This window comes from Lactuca virosa, chromosome 7 (assembly GCF_052849685.1).
Source record: "Lactuca virosa cultivar CGN04683 chromosome 7, Lactuca_virosa_CGN04683_v6, whole genome shotgun sequence".
NCBI classification, from domain to species: domain Eukaryota; kingdom Viridiplantae; phylum Streptophyta; class Magnoliopsida; order Asterales; family Asteraceae; genus Lactuca; species Lactuca virosa.
In genome coordinates, this window is record NC_136432.1 from 221,533,253 (window position 1) to 221,552,186 (window position 18,934).

General features: G+C 35.7%; 1 protein-coding gene across 1 annotated transcript; it reads left to right on the forward strand.

Moving 5' to 3' along the window:
* The first annotated feature begins 3,015 nt into the window (after positions 1-3,015).
* LOC145123366 (ATP phosphoribosyltransferase regulatory subunit) lies at positions 3,016-4,635 on the forward strand. Its single transcript, XM_079058577.1, has 4 exons — positions 3,016-3,319; positions 3,401-3,631; positions 4,007-4,072; positions 4,166-4,635. Exons 1-4 carry the CDS (start codon positions 3,140-3,142, stop codon positions 4,322-4,324), a joined length of 636 nt encoding a protein of 211 aa, XP_078914703.1. The 5' UTR covers positions 3,016-3,139; the 3' UTR covers positions 4,325-4,635.
* Positions 4,636-18,934: the final 14,299 nt, after the last annotated feature.

Sequence of the window (18,934 nt, forward strand, 5' to 3'; positions counted from 1 at the left end):
ATGTGCTATATGTGTTATTGTATGGTATGTGGTAGTTTGGGGAGACTCACTAAGCTTCGTGCTTACAGTTTTCAGTTTTAGTTTCAGGTACTTCTTCTAGCAAAGGGAAGGGCTCGGGATGATCGCATAGCACAGACCACAGTCATAGCCTGGGAGATTACTCTGATGATTTGTTATGAGATTTCGATTTGAGATAGTCACTATGATGTTTTATGATACATGATTTATGATTTTACTTATGACTTTTGATGGTTCATGATTTTAATAATGATTTGAAAACAAAATTTTTGGGTCATATTTTTGGGATGTTTCACCTTGGGTGCCCAGGTGAGATGGTATGACTTCAATGACTGTATGAGGTGGTTATGTAAAAATTTTAGAGTGGCTTATTGATATAAATTCAATTCATATTTATATTTAATTATATATGATTTTTCCTTTTATAATACTAATTGTATATCGGTTGTTTAGTAATTGGAGCTTGGTTGGAGACAAGTCTCATGCCACTTAATTGACTGGGAAATGACATGAAAGGTACTTTATTTTCTTCTGTTTTGCTAAACATTGATTGTGGTGATTGTTTATGAATTTGACTATGTGTCTGTGAATCTATGGTAGTGTGTGTGAAAACAACATCCTACTATGTGAGTATGTTTGTGTTGTGTGTGCATCTACAAGGTGAGGAGGTAAATATCTTATAAGTGTAACAGTATTATGTTTGTAAGTATTATGTGAGTATGTTTGGTAGGATTTAGGACATTTTATATTATCATTTTTTCATTTTATTTTTTTCATTTGTTTTCATTGTCATTTATCTTTGTTTTGTAAGTTTATCTATAAGTAAAATGAGTCTGCAAGGTGCTTTTTTTAGGGATTGATTGTTCGGTATCTTTTGTACTTTAAAATCGTTAGCTTAGTTGTTCATTGAAGTTTGCTCTTATTAATAGATTATCGTGCAAATTTGATAGAGAGGCTCTTGGTTCACCCTTTCATGGTTAATGGCAGTGTGACTTCAAGGCTTAGAGGCTTGTATTTTAAAACACTATTTATTTGTTTGTTATGAGTTTTAGTTATTTACTTTTACAGATGCACGGAAAAACTCATTTGATGATCTTTCTAGACAATGTATGTATCTTTGAGTAAGAAATACCTTTTGTTACTTACCTAAATATTTTTAGTAAATATGTTAAAAAAATTTATTGGTAAATATTTTTTTCAGATACTATACTTAAGTTAAAAATTCTAGAAAAAATAACAGTGTACTTGGAAGTAGGATCCTCTAATAAACAAATCACCAAATGTATATTGCTCCCAATGTATCGTGTACAAAAAAATAAACAACTTTATATGAATGATATAATTACACTTGGGTAGATTTGTCATAGTACAATGCTATAATAAGAATAAATGAAAGTAGGATGCTATAAAAAAAAGTAAAATCGATCTATTGTTTTTACATTTGTCAACATGTCCACCGGACGGGTATAACACTAGTTTAATTTAGGGAACTGTAAAAGGCTTCCACGGTTAACCCTCAGTCGAAATAACCTCATCGGTCAAATCCCAAGTTCTCTAGAAGAAATTCCTTTGCAAAATCCTGATTTATCATTCAGCGGAGGTATTAAACAAAAGAATGTTTGTTAATAGATCTGCAATATATCTTTTTGGAAACAACCGTCTTTATGGTGACGTACGTGAACTTCGGTTGCCTAATTTCTATTCAACAAACCATAAAAGAAAAATATGTTAAGCCTTGCACTTATATTAGTCATCTTTATAGTTTTAGTTCTAAACTAGGATTTTACCGGCTGCGCGTTGCGATGGCAGTAATGTATTCGAGAAGTAGTAGAAAGTAAGTTGCTATATTTTGAACAGAAACTTAGGAAGACTTAAGTTGACAAACCACAATAGTGAAGGGTCAAAGTCATGCCTATCAGAGATAACCAAAACTGTATTATATGCAAAACGTATATGAATATAAGTAAGTAAGATTCAAATAATCAAAAAAATGTATTAAATGTGACCCGGCTCATACGTAGGAAACGTATATAAAAATAAGCATTGGAACGTAAAAAAAAATTACAAAAAACATAGACGAACTCGAATTTATACCGAAACATACATAAAAAACAAATAATTTTTTTAAATTAACGAACTAAAGTTTTAAATTTACGTCGAAACGTTGACCACCTCTAATTTATACTGACGTATATGAAAGGTTAGAAAATTAGAAGAGTGATAACTGTAGATAAATCAGATTATATATGTTACGATGCATAAAACAAAAGTTAAGAAAATAAAATGGGTGAAATTAATATTTCTTTTAAGTTTTAGTACAGGAGTGAATATAACATTTTAAAAAGTAAATGGTTGAAAATGTCATTTTATAAAGTATAAGGATGATAGCAAACTTAGTAGGAGGACTTAAATTGCAAAAAGTTAAAAATTGTAAGTGTTGGTGATTAAAGAAAAAAGAAGGGACAATTATAAACAAAGAGTGAAAATGAAAGTGGTGAAATGAAATATAAGAAAAATGTAAGGGAGAAAAATCAAAAGAATGAGCAACCGACATTGGTTTTTAGAAGATATATAAAAATTGTAAGGGTTGGTGATTAAAGAAAAGAGAATGGGTAATTATAAACAAAGAGTGAATATGAAAGAGGTGAAATGAAATATAAGAAAAATGTAAGGGAGAAAAATCAAAAAAATGACCAACCTTAGAAGATATATAAAAATTGTAAGGGTTGGTGATTAAAGAAAAGAGAATGGACAATTATAAACAAATAGTGAAACTGAAAGAGGTGAAATGAAATAAAAAAAATATATAAGGGAGAAAAAAAAATGACCAATCACATTGTTTTTTAGAAGATATATAAGTATATACATAAGGGACAGAATAGTTTTCCAATGAAAGGACCATACCCATAATTTTTAAAATGATTTAGACTATATCCAAAGAAAAAGATAAAGCATAAGGACCATTTTTTCAATTTTGTCTTTCTTATTTGATAGATCGATAGAAAATGATATTTGGGGTTCATCTGCTCACAGTCCGAAACCACCCCCTGACAGTTGACACGGGGTGCAGCTTTGACAACCGCACATCGGAGTTTCACCAGTAGTTTCTCCCGTACACACCATGGCGGCATCTGCCATCTCTCTATCACCAGCATCATCATCTCGACAGTCTCTAACCATTATTCGAACAGGCCAACTACAATATCTATCCGTCTCTTCCAGTACCTTCATCCGCCCATTTCTGCTTCGAACTTCTGGTTTACGTCTCCAAGCTACCCGCCGTCCTCCTAATTATCCTCAGGTTATTTCCAGATGTCAGATTATTTAAGTACGTTTACTATCTACTGTTGGGAACTCTTCAATTGATGACTCGATGGATCAGGAAGTTGAGAATCCGGCGGCGGATCCTAGGATATGGAATCGGAACCGTAATGATATGACTTTTTCCGGAGATTACGATGAAGACGATGACGAAGATGATGATGAGGAGGAGGAAGATGACAGGAGCATGGATCTTCTGATTAGGTTTGTTGAGAACGTGTTTAAGAAGATATCTAAGCGAGCTCGCAAAGCCGTTCGATCCGTTCTTCCTATCAATATCCCCACCAAATTGGTACTGCTTTGCATTTCTCAAGTTATCAATTTGTAGGTTTTAGCAGGCTTTTGGTACAATCGAGTTCAGATTATTAAAATTGGGGAAAACTCGATTCAAATTCCATTCTGATTTATTCGTTTATACCCAATATAAACGAACTACAAAGATTTTTTCTTCCCCGATTTGATCATTTTTATATATGCAAAGCCAGCAGCTTTCCGTTATGTTCTTGATATGTATTCAATTTCAACCTTTCATTAACCTACTTACATCTTTTTCTGAAATTGGGTATAAGAACTTTCAATCAACAGCTTGGATCTTGCATTCTTACTTTGAGATTGTTAATTCTTGATTACCATACTAACTTACTATATGCTCAAATTTCTTTTATAGGTGGGATTCTCTGTTAATGGAGTTATAATTCTGGCATTCTTTTGGATTCTAAAGGCATTCCTTGAGGTAAGAAATTTTAAATTTCTCTAAAAGGCATCATCAAAGAATAAGAAAAGATGTGTTTTTTACATTATTTTAAATTTGTTTCCATTTATGCAGGTGGTTTGTACACTTGGAAGTGTAGTTTTTGTAAGCATTTTACTTGTTCGAGGGGTATGGACTGGAATATCATATTTTCAAGAAGGTGGTAATTACCGGAGGACAAATGATTTTGATGATGGGAATCAAGCATGGAATGGAACTCAGCCTGTGGGTTGACAGTTGACTCAAACATCGGAATCGGAATCGGAATTGCAATCTGGGATACAATAACTTTAATTTATTATATGATTAAGCCATAGATGATCATGAAAAAAAATAATAAGTTCACAGTTTCCTGGTTTCGTATAACAATCAGGAAAACTAGAAGATCAAAATACCAATTATACCCTTGTTCATTTTAGATTTTGCTTGATTGAAGTCTTGGGATTACTAACATGAGGGGGACTGTAGATATGATAAATAGATCATCTTAAACATCATACATAGCTTCTTGACTTGATACGATTTCTAGCATTTTTTTTGTTGAATGGATTATTTATTGCATCAATGAGAATGTGGTGATAATAATGAATAATAATATAAGGACACCTCCATAAGTAAAACTTGATTATTAACATATAAGATCATTTTAATGTTTTGCAATATTCCTTTTAAATAGTAGTATTTAACAAGTTTTTTAAACGACTGAATTTTATAGTTAGTGAAAAGCTAGAAAAATAATTTCAAACTAATAGACATGATGGGTTTAGACTCAACAAGTTTACTAGAAATGTAAAAACAAAACAGTTAGACAATACTAAATAATTAGGCATCTTTTTTAGTCTTCTTTAGTGCAAAAGTCATAGAGTTACGATAACTCTAACTAGTCCATCATGATTATATATAATCATGATAATCACTTCAATTGCATTATTTTTAGCCCAAGACGTAAGCAACACATTTATCTATTCAAGAACTTGTTTTACCAAATTGAAGGCTTGGAAAGACAAGTCACACCATAGAGCAACTTGAGCCCAAAGCTAAGCTGCATGCAATCTCATATTCTATGAATATATATTTACTTTTCTCAGGACAAAACGAGGCCTTCTGATTTTTGTCTCACCTTGTTCCAAAATAACGTCATTGATATGTTTTTTAACCGTATTTACCATGAACTCATTGATCCCTCCCAAATTCCATTGCCTGGCATCCAGATTATCACTGAGCAAAATCGAACTAGATATCCAACATCCTTTAATAGAAACATTTTAATTACTTTCTAACAAAAATATCCTCGAAAATGAATTAAACAACATGACTTCCCTAATCCAAATATGTTTCGAAAAGCTCGTCAAGGCACCATCTGCAATACATGTCTAAATAGTTAAATGTGGCACAATCACTTTCTCATGAACACAAGAGTAGCTTTTTTAGGGTCAGAAAGGGTTGTGGCCCTGTCTTTTTGGTTAGAAGAATAAATATCGATTAAATTTTATATATATTAGGCTTAAAAATATAAAATTTGGGTTGTGCCCCCCTCCCCCACCCCCCCCCCCTCCGGTTCTCCAATTTTTATACATATTATACTTTCAGCCCCCAAATCAAAAGTTCAAGCTCCGCCACTGCTCATGAAGTAGGTTAATAGAATTAACAATATGAGACCAAGCACCCTTAGTCCTCAAGAAAATTGTATGGAGGTCGAGATATTCAAAATCACCATGAATCCCTTTAATGCATTGAACACACAAGGCATTGTTATTGCTTACAAATATCTAAACCTTCAAGTTGACCAAAAGTCAACTTGGTCAAAAAGTCAACGGTCAAAGTCAGTCGCAACTGACCTCCACATCGTGGCCACCCATAGGCCACTTCGTGGCAGCTTCACGACAAAACAGTCGTGGTGATGAAACTTTCAAGAATCAAAAGTCTGTTTCGGAGAAAGTGAAAGAAGAAGGATTCAGGAAGTATCAGAAAGACGAAGAAAAAGAAGAGAAAAAGTTGCTTGGTGATTCAGGTTATGACTGCAATTACTGTCATGGTAAAAACCACTTCGCAAAAGAGTGTATGTTAAGAAAATTGAATGAGAAGAAAGGGAACTTAAAAGATGAAGCCTACTAAATACAGAAGATAGAAGAGCTTCGCAAATCCAAAAATATTCAAAGCGTTGATAGTTGTTGAGGATGACAGTGATGGTCAGGTTGAAATATACTCCACGGATTCAGAAGATCAGGGAGTAAGGAGGCCTACACATGGTGAATGCTTTGTTGTGAAGAAGAGAAAAGAGAAAGAAAAGGTAAGAGTGAGGGTGAAGGTGAAGGAAAATGGTTGATGGTTGGCAGCACAGATTCGGAAAGTCAAGGTTACTTTACATATGAAGGTCCGAAATCAGATGCGTGTTTCTCAGCGAAAATCATCAGGGAGTATGTAAGAGAAAGCAAGAAGGTAATCAACATGGTACATTCTATTCTTAAATCTCTTAATATTCCTATTTCTCGTTATGATTCTGAACTAACTGAATTGCATGAAACGGTCTCTGATTTTAGTGAATGTCTTAAACGATCTCGCATTAAGAATTCTGATCTTAATGATAGTCTATGCAGGAGCTCTTTTAAAAGCGAAGAAAGAAGAATGAAAATCGAGGACCTAATCACTAGACTTCAGGATGGTGTACTTTTTTTTTGAAAGGAGACAATAGGATGATGACAAAGCGAAGAAACATTTTCTGTCTAATTGCAAAATATTTGTATAATAATATTTCACAGCTTTATCTTAACTGTGAGATTGGTGAAAAATTGCATAATATGATTTTACATTTTCTTGAATTAAAAGAAGATGAAATAGATGTTGATTGTTATAAATGTGAATCTGTGATATCATCAGATGAATCTTTGCGTGAATCTTACAGAATTGGACTTGAAAAGATTGAAGAATTCATTATAACCAAAGAAAAGAAATTATTGATGAATAATATTCTAACTAAAGAGGAAAAACAACAAATCAAATAAAATTCAATTGAGAAATATAACTCATTATGCCAAAAATTGAAGTCGGAATAAAATCAATCTTGTGTAAATGATTCCGATTTTGATGAAAGTGAAATGAGTAAAATCTCTATTGAAGATGAAGTTGATTGTTCTTCTTTTGTGAAAAATATTGATGAACCAAAAAAGAATTTGATTTTTGAAGATTTAATCGAATTTGAAAATCATGTTGTGAATAAAGGTTTTGAAAATCTAAAAGTGGAAGCAGCTATTTTTTTCGAAAGTTCACAAAACACTTAATCAAGTTTTTTTTGTGATAAAGGGATTGAACAAGAATGATGCATCAGAATTGACATCAATTGTTAATCTTGATAATGCAAATGGTTGTGAACATCATTTTTGGTCTGCACCAATTGATAATGGTGATGAAACAAAAGGTCTTTTGAAAAAGACTTCGTGGAAAACAAAAGGGAAATATGTCGCGGAACCTTTGAACAATGTAAATGTTTCAGATAATGGTGTTGAAACAAGTGGCACAAAAGATGTTCCAATTTGTGTTTCAATGGATAATGTTGTGAAAAACAACTCCAAAGTAAAATCAAAGGCAAATAATCAAAAATCAAAGCAAAGAAAAGAGCAATGAATTCTAGATATATAAAGAATTTGATTGAAAGGAAACAATTTTGGAAGAGAGATGAAAATAGGTCTAATGATAAGAAAATTGATTCTCAAACGAATAACACAAATCAAAAGCTTTTGATACATCAAAGTCTTTTAATCGAAATATTCATTCATCACCTTATCCAAAATCAAAATCGATTTTTTCACCAAATTCTTATTATTCAATATGAGGAAAATCCAAAGGTGTAAATTCAAAATATGTTGAAGTGTCAAAAAGAAAGTTTTGGATCAAGATGTTATTTTAAAAGCATATGAGACGAAATTGAAACAGGAAGAAGAAGAAGAAATTTTTGACAAAGATGGCACCAAATATGAAAGAGTTTATTCAACGAAAATCTCAATTTGTTGAAATTAATATTTATGATGTCAAAACTCAAGTTTTCAAAATGGGAAAAGGGGTGGATAATGTTTTGATTAGGAAATCGTTTTGGACTAACAAAACTAAGATTTTTCCGGTTTCAATCTCAAAATCAAAAATCTCACGAGGGCCCAAAATGGTTTGGGTTCCCAGATTGGTTTAATTTTGTAAGTGATGCATGACGAGCAGTTCGATTTGGAATTGTACATTAATAGTGGTTGTTCTCGTCACATGATTGAAAAGAAATCACAAGTAAGAGAATATCATAGTCTAAAAGATGACGTTAGAGTGAAATATGGAAACAAATGTTGTTGCTAATCAAGAAGATGAATTATTGAAAGTAGTCGTTGAAGCATTTGAAAATATTGAGATTCATGAGGAAAACCAGTCTTATACGGTTGAGGGGGAGCATATGAAAATTTTTGTTCCACCTTCTGATAGAGAAGCTGTTAATTCAAATTTTGATTTAAATAATAATGATATTGTGCAGGGGGAGAATTTAAATCATCATGATCATTTCCAAGGGAGAGCTTAATTCTGAATACAAATTTCCAAGGTGAAAGTTCAACTGTGAATGCAAACGTCTACGGGGAGAGCCCTTTACATGATGACACTGATGAGCAAGCGAAATTTGAAGAAATAAGAATTGTTCACTTCCAACTGGTTGCGATCAATCAGAAGCCATCAGAATGATATTGTTCACTTACGACTGGTTGCGATCAGTCAGAATCAATCGGTATTTCAATGTTCACTTGTGACTAGGTGCGATCAATCGGAAGACTTCATTTTGTAGTTACTCTTTAGTTGCAAAAGGGTATGATTATTCGTAGGCCAGTGCATTAGGTAACTATTCTTTCATTTATCTTCTTTATTTTCTTTATTTTTGTCTTTAAATTTCAAAAATCCAAAAATGATTTCTTTATTTAAGTCTTTAAATTTCAAAAATTCAAAAATTCAAAAAGATTTTCTTTATTTTTGTCTTTAAATTTCAAAATTTTCGAAAACCCAAAAAGATTTTCTTTGTTTTTGTCTTTAAATTTCAAAATTTTAAAAAATCCAAAAATATATTCTTTATTTTTTTTCCTTTAAATTTCAAAATTTTCAAAAATCCAAAAAGATTTTTTTTATTTTTGTCTTTAAATTTCAAAATTTTCAAAAATCCAAAAAGATTTTCTTTATTTTTGTTTTTAAATTTTAAATATTCAAAAATCCTAAAAGATTTTCTTTATTTTTTTCTTTGTTCTGATATCATGGTTATTTCATTGTTACACATGTTGTATCTATGCATGCTCGATGATTTCTTTATTCTGGTATCATGGTTATTTATTTGTTTGCGAAAAGCCTTAATGGATTTTTTCTACTAAAAAATTCTTCCTAATAGGTTGTATTAACGAAAGTCATCGAGCTACCTTTCTCTACTCATTTCGGAGTTTGGAGATATCTGATTGGTCATTTTTTTCATAGCAGAGGTATTATGTTTCTTTTAACCAATCTTGGAAACTGATGATGTCTTAGGTATATTCAAACCTAAACATAAGGTTCCTTTTCTAAGCCTTAAGGAATTGAAGGTTTACTATACAATAATTTTTTATTAACCCTTGATCTTTCGAGAATGTACTATCTCGGAGTTATGGTTTCTCAAAAATTGTTGTTATGATCATTCTCATTATCACCATGAGAGTGTGAAAAACTTGTTTCCCTCTTCTTATCTTATAATACTTACACTTTGCATACACAATGATGCATATCCTGAGACATCTGTAGTAAAAAAACTAGAATGTAGGTGTACAACAAATTTATGTCTATGATCTTTTCATCGTTATCACCATGATGAAAAGTGAGTGAGACCCAAACACCATTACCATTAAGGGATTTGACGGTGAACAACTTGTTGATCTAGATTTTAACCAATGATATGATGGTATTCATCTATGTTCAAAATCTCATAATTTTATTTTGCGTGATCTTAATGATGTATCGAGACTTGAGACTTAGGGGTCGTTTGATAGTTACTAACTGGGTTAGAATTGACTGGGTTAGAAGCTGACTGGGTTGGAAGTTCTGACTGAGTTAACTTCCTACTGAAATTTGCTGTTTGATTTTTCATCTAACTGACTGTCCAAAATGACTGTATTACCCTTTTCACATTTTTTTAATAAAAACATTCAACTTATAGTAAAAAAAAATAAAGAAATTAAAGATGTAATAACTTTTGTTTGGAAAAAAACCACTCAAAACAACATTTTTATAAAAACATTCCACCCTGCTTGGGTTAAACATATCTTTTAAAACATACAAAAACATACAAGCAAATATACACACAAACCATTCATGTGTTTTCATGCGGAAATATCAAATATTTTTTTTAAGAAATTCATAGCATATAAAAGTCATTCTTCTCTGTTTCTGTATTCAGTTTTTACACAAATATACACCACACATTTTTCGCAAAAACACAAATATATAGCCTAATTCAATGAAATTCTTCTTCATTATCACCGATCCAAGCTGGAATTTCACCTATTATCCAACAATCAGCAAAGAACAAAAATCAAGAAAACAACCAAAAACATAATGGTTAAACAAAAATCAAGAAACAAACAAACAAAAACATACCAGAAATCCAAACAAAAATCGATACCATCCATAAACAAAGACAAGCATCTGAACAACCGATTTGGAAATCGATTGTGACTCAGAATCGTTTTGCAGAGATAGAGAGGAGATCAGATCCGAAACCAACAAGAGGCGATGAGATCAGAAACTAACAGGGAAGGGGGCGACGCAGGGAAAAAAGGACAACAACAACAATAACAGTAAAAAATCGAGAAAAAGAAAAGCAAATAACATCAAATTAAGCACAAATCGAGCAAAGCAAGTGCACATCAACAACAAAAGGAACAAAAGAAGGAAAACGAATTAGGAAATCACAGAAAAAAAATTTCGAAATTTTCAGCAAGAATCGAGCAACAAAAAAATGAGAAAAATGCAGGGAAGACTAACCTGGTTGGTAGGCGTCTCCAGTTGAGTGGTTGGAGGAAGAAAGCAGTTGGCGAGCAGCAAATCGGGGTTGGGAGGAAGGACGTTGCTGCCTTTTTCTGTGGAGGTTTTCACAAAGCGTAGGGCGAAATCGGAAATGGCAAGGCAACGAACGTTTTTGTCCCAGTCCATCAATTGAAAGTGAAGGACCGAATCAGCCATTTTTCTTGGACCGAATCCACAACATGGACCGAGTCCTTGATTTTAAAACGAAATCAAACATGCTGATTGATCTTTTTTGGACCGGGTCCTCTATTGGACCCAGTTAGAAGCAATATCAAACGATCCCTTAGTTATTAGTGGTCGTGAATGAAGATGGAGATAACATAGTATGTGGAGAGATGCTTGACTTATCGGATGGTCAAGACAACAAGTTGCAGACCTTAGAGGTTCCCATGTGGAAATGGGAACAAATCACCATGGATTTCATCACCAAGTTACCGAGGATGGCCAAGGGATTCGATGTTATTTGGGTCATTGTCGATCGTTTGACCAAGAGTGCCCATTTTTTCGCCATCCGGGAGAGTTCTTCAGCCGAGAGATTGGCATGTGTGTATGTGCGAGATTGTCGCTCGCCATGGTATACCAGTTTCCATCGTATATGATCGTGATGTATGGTTTACTTCCCGATTATGGCAGAGATTTCATGAGGAGTTGGGTACGAGACTACATTTCAACACAGATTATCACCCTTAGACTGATGGTCAGAGTGAGCGGATCATTCAAACACTCGATGATATGTTGAGGGCTTGTGCCATCGATTTTAGTGGGAGTTGGGATTCTTACCTTCCCCTAGCTGAGTTTTATTACAACAATAATTATGACTCTAGTATTGGTGCACTACCGTACGAGCTTCTCTAGAGGAGGAAGTGGCGTACACTTGTTTTCTGGGGAGAGGTCAGCCATAGGGTCATGGGGAGGATTGAGGTGGTCCTCCAAACAACAGAGTTCATCTAGCAAATCAAGCATAGATTGAAGACGACCCAGAGACAAAAGAAGAGTTTGTTGGAAAGAGTGTCCAAGGTTATTAACTATTGATAATATTTCTAATAATAACAGGGTCCTTTTGGGTTGTCATCAAGACCCAAATTGAGTAGAATAAATAAATGATAAATTGGTTTATTAATTATTATGGTTACTAATTAATTAGAAACTAATTGGAAAATATTTTGGGAATTAGTTAACAGCTTAAATAATTAAAGGGTTGAATATTCATTAATCGATAGTTGGTTAATCAGAAATGTTCCAGAATCCTTATAGGATTAGGGTTGGACAAAAATCACTCCATCCTACATTGGAAAAGGAGTGAATTTCGTTGGTGAACTCCTATCCCACATGGGAAGGAGTAAAAAACCTAGGAAGGGATCCAAGGCTATAAATAGGGCCTTAGGGATTTCATTCTTCCTTGCACATTGGCTTAAAGTTCCGCCAATCTTTCTTTTTTCCTTAGAGGGACGATTTCTAACCCTCTTAGGGTTTGTGAAATTGTCATTTTTCCTAGTTATTTTTATTCTACTCTTTGGTGTCATTGGGTGTGATACCATTAAAGGGATTTTGGTTTGGGTCCTCTCATCCAAGCAACTTCGTAGAGGACAAGGTCAAGATCACAAGCATGGAGATCAAATGTCTACATAAGAGGTATGTTTTTCTTCCTTATGTTTTAAATTTCATAGGGTAGCAGTAACTAGTATGACGTCATATATCCTAGGGTGCATGTACACTTAGGTATATCATAGCTCGATTTTTCTGCTACTTAGTTTAAGTGTATTTGATGTATATAAAACCCAATAGTGGTATCAGAGTCATTGGTTCATAATTACTAGAACCATTAATCTATATTTTCTGTAAATGCTTGTTTGAAGTTGAATAAAAGAAAAAAAAATTGTAACTGAGAAATCTTTTGTCGTAGCTCACGATGTGAGCAACCCAGATTAGGTTTTCTCCTTTTTAGTTTAAAGATTTATGATATGGATAATTACCCAATTTAAAATGTTTTAAATCTGAAAAACAATAAATATTATTTTATAGAGATTTAAATTTGAATATTTATTTATTATTATTATTTAAGAGGTGATTTAAATTAGAATATTTAATATTATGTATAATAGAGAATTATAAATTTGAACATTAACCACTCACGATTTATTACTTATTACATTGCGTCCTCGCAAATAATTAGAATTAGTATTAGACATCTAAAGTTAAAGAGTTTTAAATTTACCCCTTATATTTATATATATGTTAGAACTATATCTTATATATGTATAAAAAACATTACAACATATGTCCTCGCGTGTTTTAAATATTGACAATCTCGGACTTACTATGACTAGGCTCACCCACTCTGCAACATCCCAAAATCATCACAAAATTTCTCATTTTTAAAACCAATCCATAAATTAGAAAAAAAAAATACTTTCTCAACACCATAATCATGAATCAGAGTATCCAAAAATCATAAGTCATGTCAAAATCCAGGATGATGTGCACAATCACGCCTTCGCCTTGCCTCTATCCTCTGAAGTACCTGAAACCATAAAATCAAACTGTAAGCCAAACCTTAGTGAGTTCCCCTAAAGTACCCCACACAATAATACATATATACACATTGCATGTTCGGTCCACAGTCTCCCGACTGGATTGCCCCTGGCACACAGTCTCCCGACAGGATTGCCATTGGACAACAGTCTCCTGACTGGATTTCCTCGGGTTTGTTGGCATACAGAAAAAAGCAGTACGACCTTAACTCACCCACACTATGTCGACATATGCAACAGATAAACATATAACTAACAAGTATAGGTAATCATACAGATCTACCTATCTAACATATAACCTTAGAATACATGTAATCATATAGATCTACCACTCTAACATATAATCAGCATAGCCTTATCCTATATACCAGGATACATAACCTAGTGGGTCGGCATTGGTGCCTTCAACCCACGAGGTATGGTAAGGAAAACTCAACTCAATGTCCGAAAGATAGTTGAATTGAATGTTGCTCTAAAAACCAACTCTATAGGTCACTTGTACAATAAACAGTGACCAAACCTCAATCTACTGGTCAAATTACTCTATACAACCTGAAGTCAAACTTAGTCAACGGTCAATGGTCAAAATCCCCACTCAAAGTCATCCAGCCAGTTATCACGTCGTGACCATTTATTGGTCACGTCGTGACCTAATAAGACAAAATAATCGGGAAGCATCATTCTCACGTTGTGACCAATAGATGATCACGACGTGAGAAACGCTCTGGACAGATTTGATGAATAAAGCTCTTAATCCCTTAAGATATGCAACCAAAACTTTCAGAATGTATTATCTACTCCAAAACTGTTGGATTAGTGTCTAAGCCCGTAACTATATTTGGTAAGTACTTGACCCGGTTGTGCATGGTCCTTTTGGGTTGCCTTCACCAGAGCAACTTGACAGGGTGATTTATGAAAAGAGAGGTTATTATGATTTATTAATATATTATATGAATAATATATTAAAAGAGAAATCATATAGTTTAATTAATATTAGACAAGAATTAATTCTGTGACTAAAATACATTAATTAAATAACGGGGACTTAAACTGTCAAATGTGTGATAGTTGAGTATTGGGCTGAGAAGGCTTATGGACTAAGGCTTGGACGAAATTAGGGATGTGTCCATCCTAATTTCGGCCATAAGGCCCTATTCCAGAAGCTTCCTTGGACTGCTTAAGGCCTAAGCTGTCCATTAGGGTTTTGACTGAAACCCTAGCAGCACCAGTATAAATAAGACCCCAAGGCATCCAATTTTCGGCCACTTGAAACCCTAGAGAGTTCCATATCCAAAATTATGCCTCTCCCTCTCTCCAATATCATACTCTTGCTTGTGTGGTGTTTGTAAGCCATTAGAGGAGTGACACTTGTGACTCTAAGCTCCAAGACAAGAAGATTCAAGCCATTGTAGAAGAGGTAATCATCTAGATCTGATTTCTTATGTTAATTTCGAAATATGTATGCTAGATCTAGGTTTTATAAGTCTTGGATGAATTGCATGTACAATAGAGAAACCTAGATCCAAGCATTAGGGTTTGCATGAGCACATAGGATGTTCTTTTGGCTCAAACCCATCAAAAACATCATAAAAAATCATGGATTTTAGGACACGCATGTCCCAAACACAAAGTAGGGCATAAAAGGAAGAAATGTCATTAGAAGCTCATGCAAGAGTCTCAAAACCCAATTGTACTTCAGATCCTACACTATATCTTGACAAGGGACATTGGAGATCCATAAAGTTGGCAACTTTATGGATCTCAACCACTATATCATCTTATATGTAAAATATCAAGCATAAAAACCTAGATCAAAGCTTATTAACTCATAAAGCATTGAACTTAGAAACTTACAAAGGTCTAGAAGGTGTGAAAATGAATGATTGTGAGGCTTGACTGATGAGATGATGAACTAGATGTTATTCCTCTTCTTCTGCTTTGCTAGAATCAGCACAAATGAGCTCAAAATCAACTATAGGGTGCTAGGGTTTCAAAGAAGAGTGTTAAGAGGTGATGGAGGTAGGGGTGGGCTAACCCTAGCCCTCACTTCCTTAAAACACAGAAAAAATCACCCAAAATTACGGTTTCCTTGCAGTCGCATCTCACATCATGACCCATAAGGGCTCACGTTGTGAGTATCAAAATCATGCGTGTTTCTTCCATTTAGGGTCACGCCATGACACCCTAATGCTCACGTCGTGACCATGGTTAAACATTTAAAATAAATCTGAATTTCCAAAATGATGCTTACCTGGAACTGGGTGTTACAATTCAACCCCACTTGAATCAAACTTCATCCTCGAAGTCTGGTGCTGCTAAAAAATATGGGTAATGCTCACACATCTCCGCCTCGGGTCCCCATGTCCCCTCAAAACCCTTCTGATGTTGCCACTATACTTTGACTAAAGATAGCACCTTGTTGCGCAATGCCTTCGTCTTCCTATCCAAAATCGTCACCGGCCTCTCCACATAATTCAGGTGTAACAGCCGGATTTCCAGGTATCATAAATTGAGTATTTAATTTTGAGTCAAGAAGAGGGACTTGACGAGTTGACACCTAGACTCGTCGAGTAGGATCGCGACTGCTGACTAGGATTAATGAATGGACTCGACGAGTCGGAGAGTTGACTCGACGAGTCTGCGCTGTGGGCAGAAACCCTAAATCCTTGGGCCTGTGCCCTATTTAAGGGTCCTTATGGCCCTTATTGTGGCCACCCATACCCCTGAGAAACCCTAGCAAGCCAGAGGGCTTAGAGAGAGAGAGAGAGGGCTAATTTCACCTCCATAGTGTATTGTTGCAAGGAAGGAAGGGAGATTCAAGCTAGGCTGCTTGGAGGGGCTCAGAACTTCTTCCATTTCATCAAGGGCTTCTGCTTGAGGTATGAATCCATGCCTATTTTCGTGTATTTAGTAGATCTATGGAATCTAGGGTTTCTTTACCCTTTCTTTTGTTGAAATATGGAGCTTGTGAAGTCCCTTTGAGGAATAGACTTTAGATCTGGACCTTGAGAGGTCCAGAGTGTCCCAACAATCAAGCTTTATGATGTTACATGAGGATGATGAGCTTAGGATTCCATTTTTAGAGCTATTTCTTCAAATAAAGCTATATGTGCGATGCATGGACGTAAAGTTCATACGTTTACGTGACTTTTGGGTGTTAGAAGGTCAGATCTATAGGTTAGAGAAACAGATCTGACCTCAGAAGGTCGTTTGAGCATTCTCATGGAATAAACTCGCCGAGTCCATGAGAGGACTCGACGAGTCGGATCGTGTTGCACCACGGTTCGTGTTCAGTGGTAACTCGTTGAGAGAAGGACTAACTCGACGTGTCGAGTGAGGCCTTAGGAGGATTCAGAGGACACGCATGGACTCGCCGAGTCACACGAGTGCACTCGACGAGTCTGGTCAAAGTTGGACCGTTGACTGGGGTTGACTTTTAGGGTTTGGTCAACTTTTGGACAGTGGACCATTGGAGGGGTAAAATGGTCTTTTCCCCTTCTGAGAGAATATAGGGAGGGATTATTCTAGCCTTTGAGAGCCGTATTAATTAGAGATAGTTACTTTATGTGATTAGGCGGAGGCTAGAGCAGATATTCGAGTTCGAGACTTTCCGAGATTTCCCGAGGTGAGTCTTCTCACTATACATTACCTAGAGTGGTATCTATGTGCAGACCGGAGGGTCTTATGTAATATGTGTATGTTTGAGTTTATGTGCATTGTGATATATGTATGCTATGTCTTATATAAACCGGACGGGAGGGTCCAACGATTTAGACCGGACCGGAGGGTCCAACGAGCTAGACCGGACTGGAGGGTCCCGCTGAGACACATTGACCGGAGGGTCGTACTGAGTTATTGCCTCGAGTGGCTTATGTGATGTATGTGGTATTTTGGGGAACTCACTAAGCATTTATGCTTACCGTGTTATGTGATATGTGTTTCAGGTACTAGCGAGGATCGCGGGAAGGCGCCGGCATGATTTGTACACACTGGCAGAGGATTATGTTTTGAGATTATGGGATATGTTTTATTATGATGACATTTGATCATGAGATTCTGGGAATATTATATATGTTTTTATTACGTTGAAAAATGAAAAATTGTTTTAAATTTTACGTCGTTACAAGTTGGTATCAGAGCCTTGGTTTGAGAGATTCGGATGCACCTCCGTGCGTATCTGAACTCAAACTGAGGATTTGAGGAAATTTTTCATAAAAGAAACAATTTTTCTAAAAGAGAAAAGATTTTTGAGAAAGTTAGAACGGAGCAGTGTGTACGATCAGCCAGCACCCGAACGGTGATTTCCCAAAATACCCTTACGTTATGTGTTATGAGATATTGTGTGATATGCTATGCATGCTAGAGTAGGCTAGGTATTCATGGTTAGGACTAGAGTGGGCCTGATTTGTGATGCCTTAGCCTAGGAGGTTACTGATACTATGAGGTACTTCGAGAGTGAGTAGGTAGCAGCGAGGAGCTTATGAGTGGTCTACTGGAGGGTAGCCTGAGTTTAGTGAGATATAGAGTACTTGTGATCTGGAAACCTGGGAGGAGGACTTGGGGTGAATACCGATGCGTTGTGGAAGGTAGTATAGGTCCCGTACTACTGGAAATGCCGGATCGGTGAGCAGTCCAGGTAAGAATCCTTAGGGTACTAAAGAACAAGTAGGGTTGGGTATCGAGTGCGAGTATACTCGAGCGAATCTCTGATTTATTTTGTGTTGTATTTCAGAGACATCATGGTTGGGACGCGTCACAACCCAGGAGGCAGTGGTACCAATGGTGCCAGTGATGAGGAGATCCACAGGTTGATTCATGAGGAGGTGGCCGCAGCCATACGAGCTGAGATTCCTGAGATTTTTGGGTCTATCAAGACCACTTTGATTGAGACGTTTGACGAGCGGTATGCTTCTCTTACCGAGGCTGCTGTTGCTGCAGCCACCGCAGCCATCGCCGCTGCCAGGCCACAGGGGGGTGACTCGTTGCTGTACCGAGAGTTCAGCAACACAAAGCCACCAGAGTTTGATGGGACTCAAGATCCGATAGCCGCGATGAGGTGGATCTCTAACATTGAGGGATGCTTCTACACCTGTTCTTGTCCGGAGCATCTGAGGGTACGGTTCGCGCTGAACCAGCTTCGCTTGGGGGCGAAGGACTGGTGGAAGTTTGTTACGGCAGACTTCACTCCTGCAGAGATTACAACGGTGACCTGGGAGAGGTTCACCACCATGTTCCGAGACGAGTATGTTCC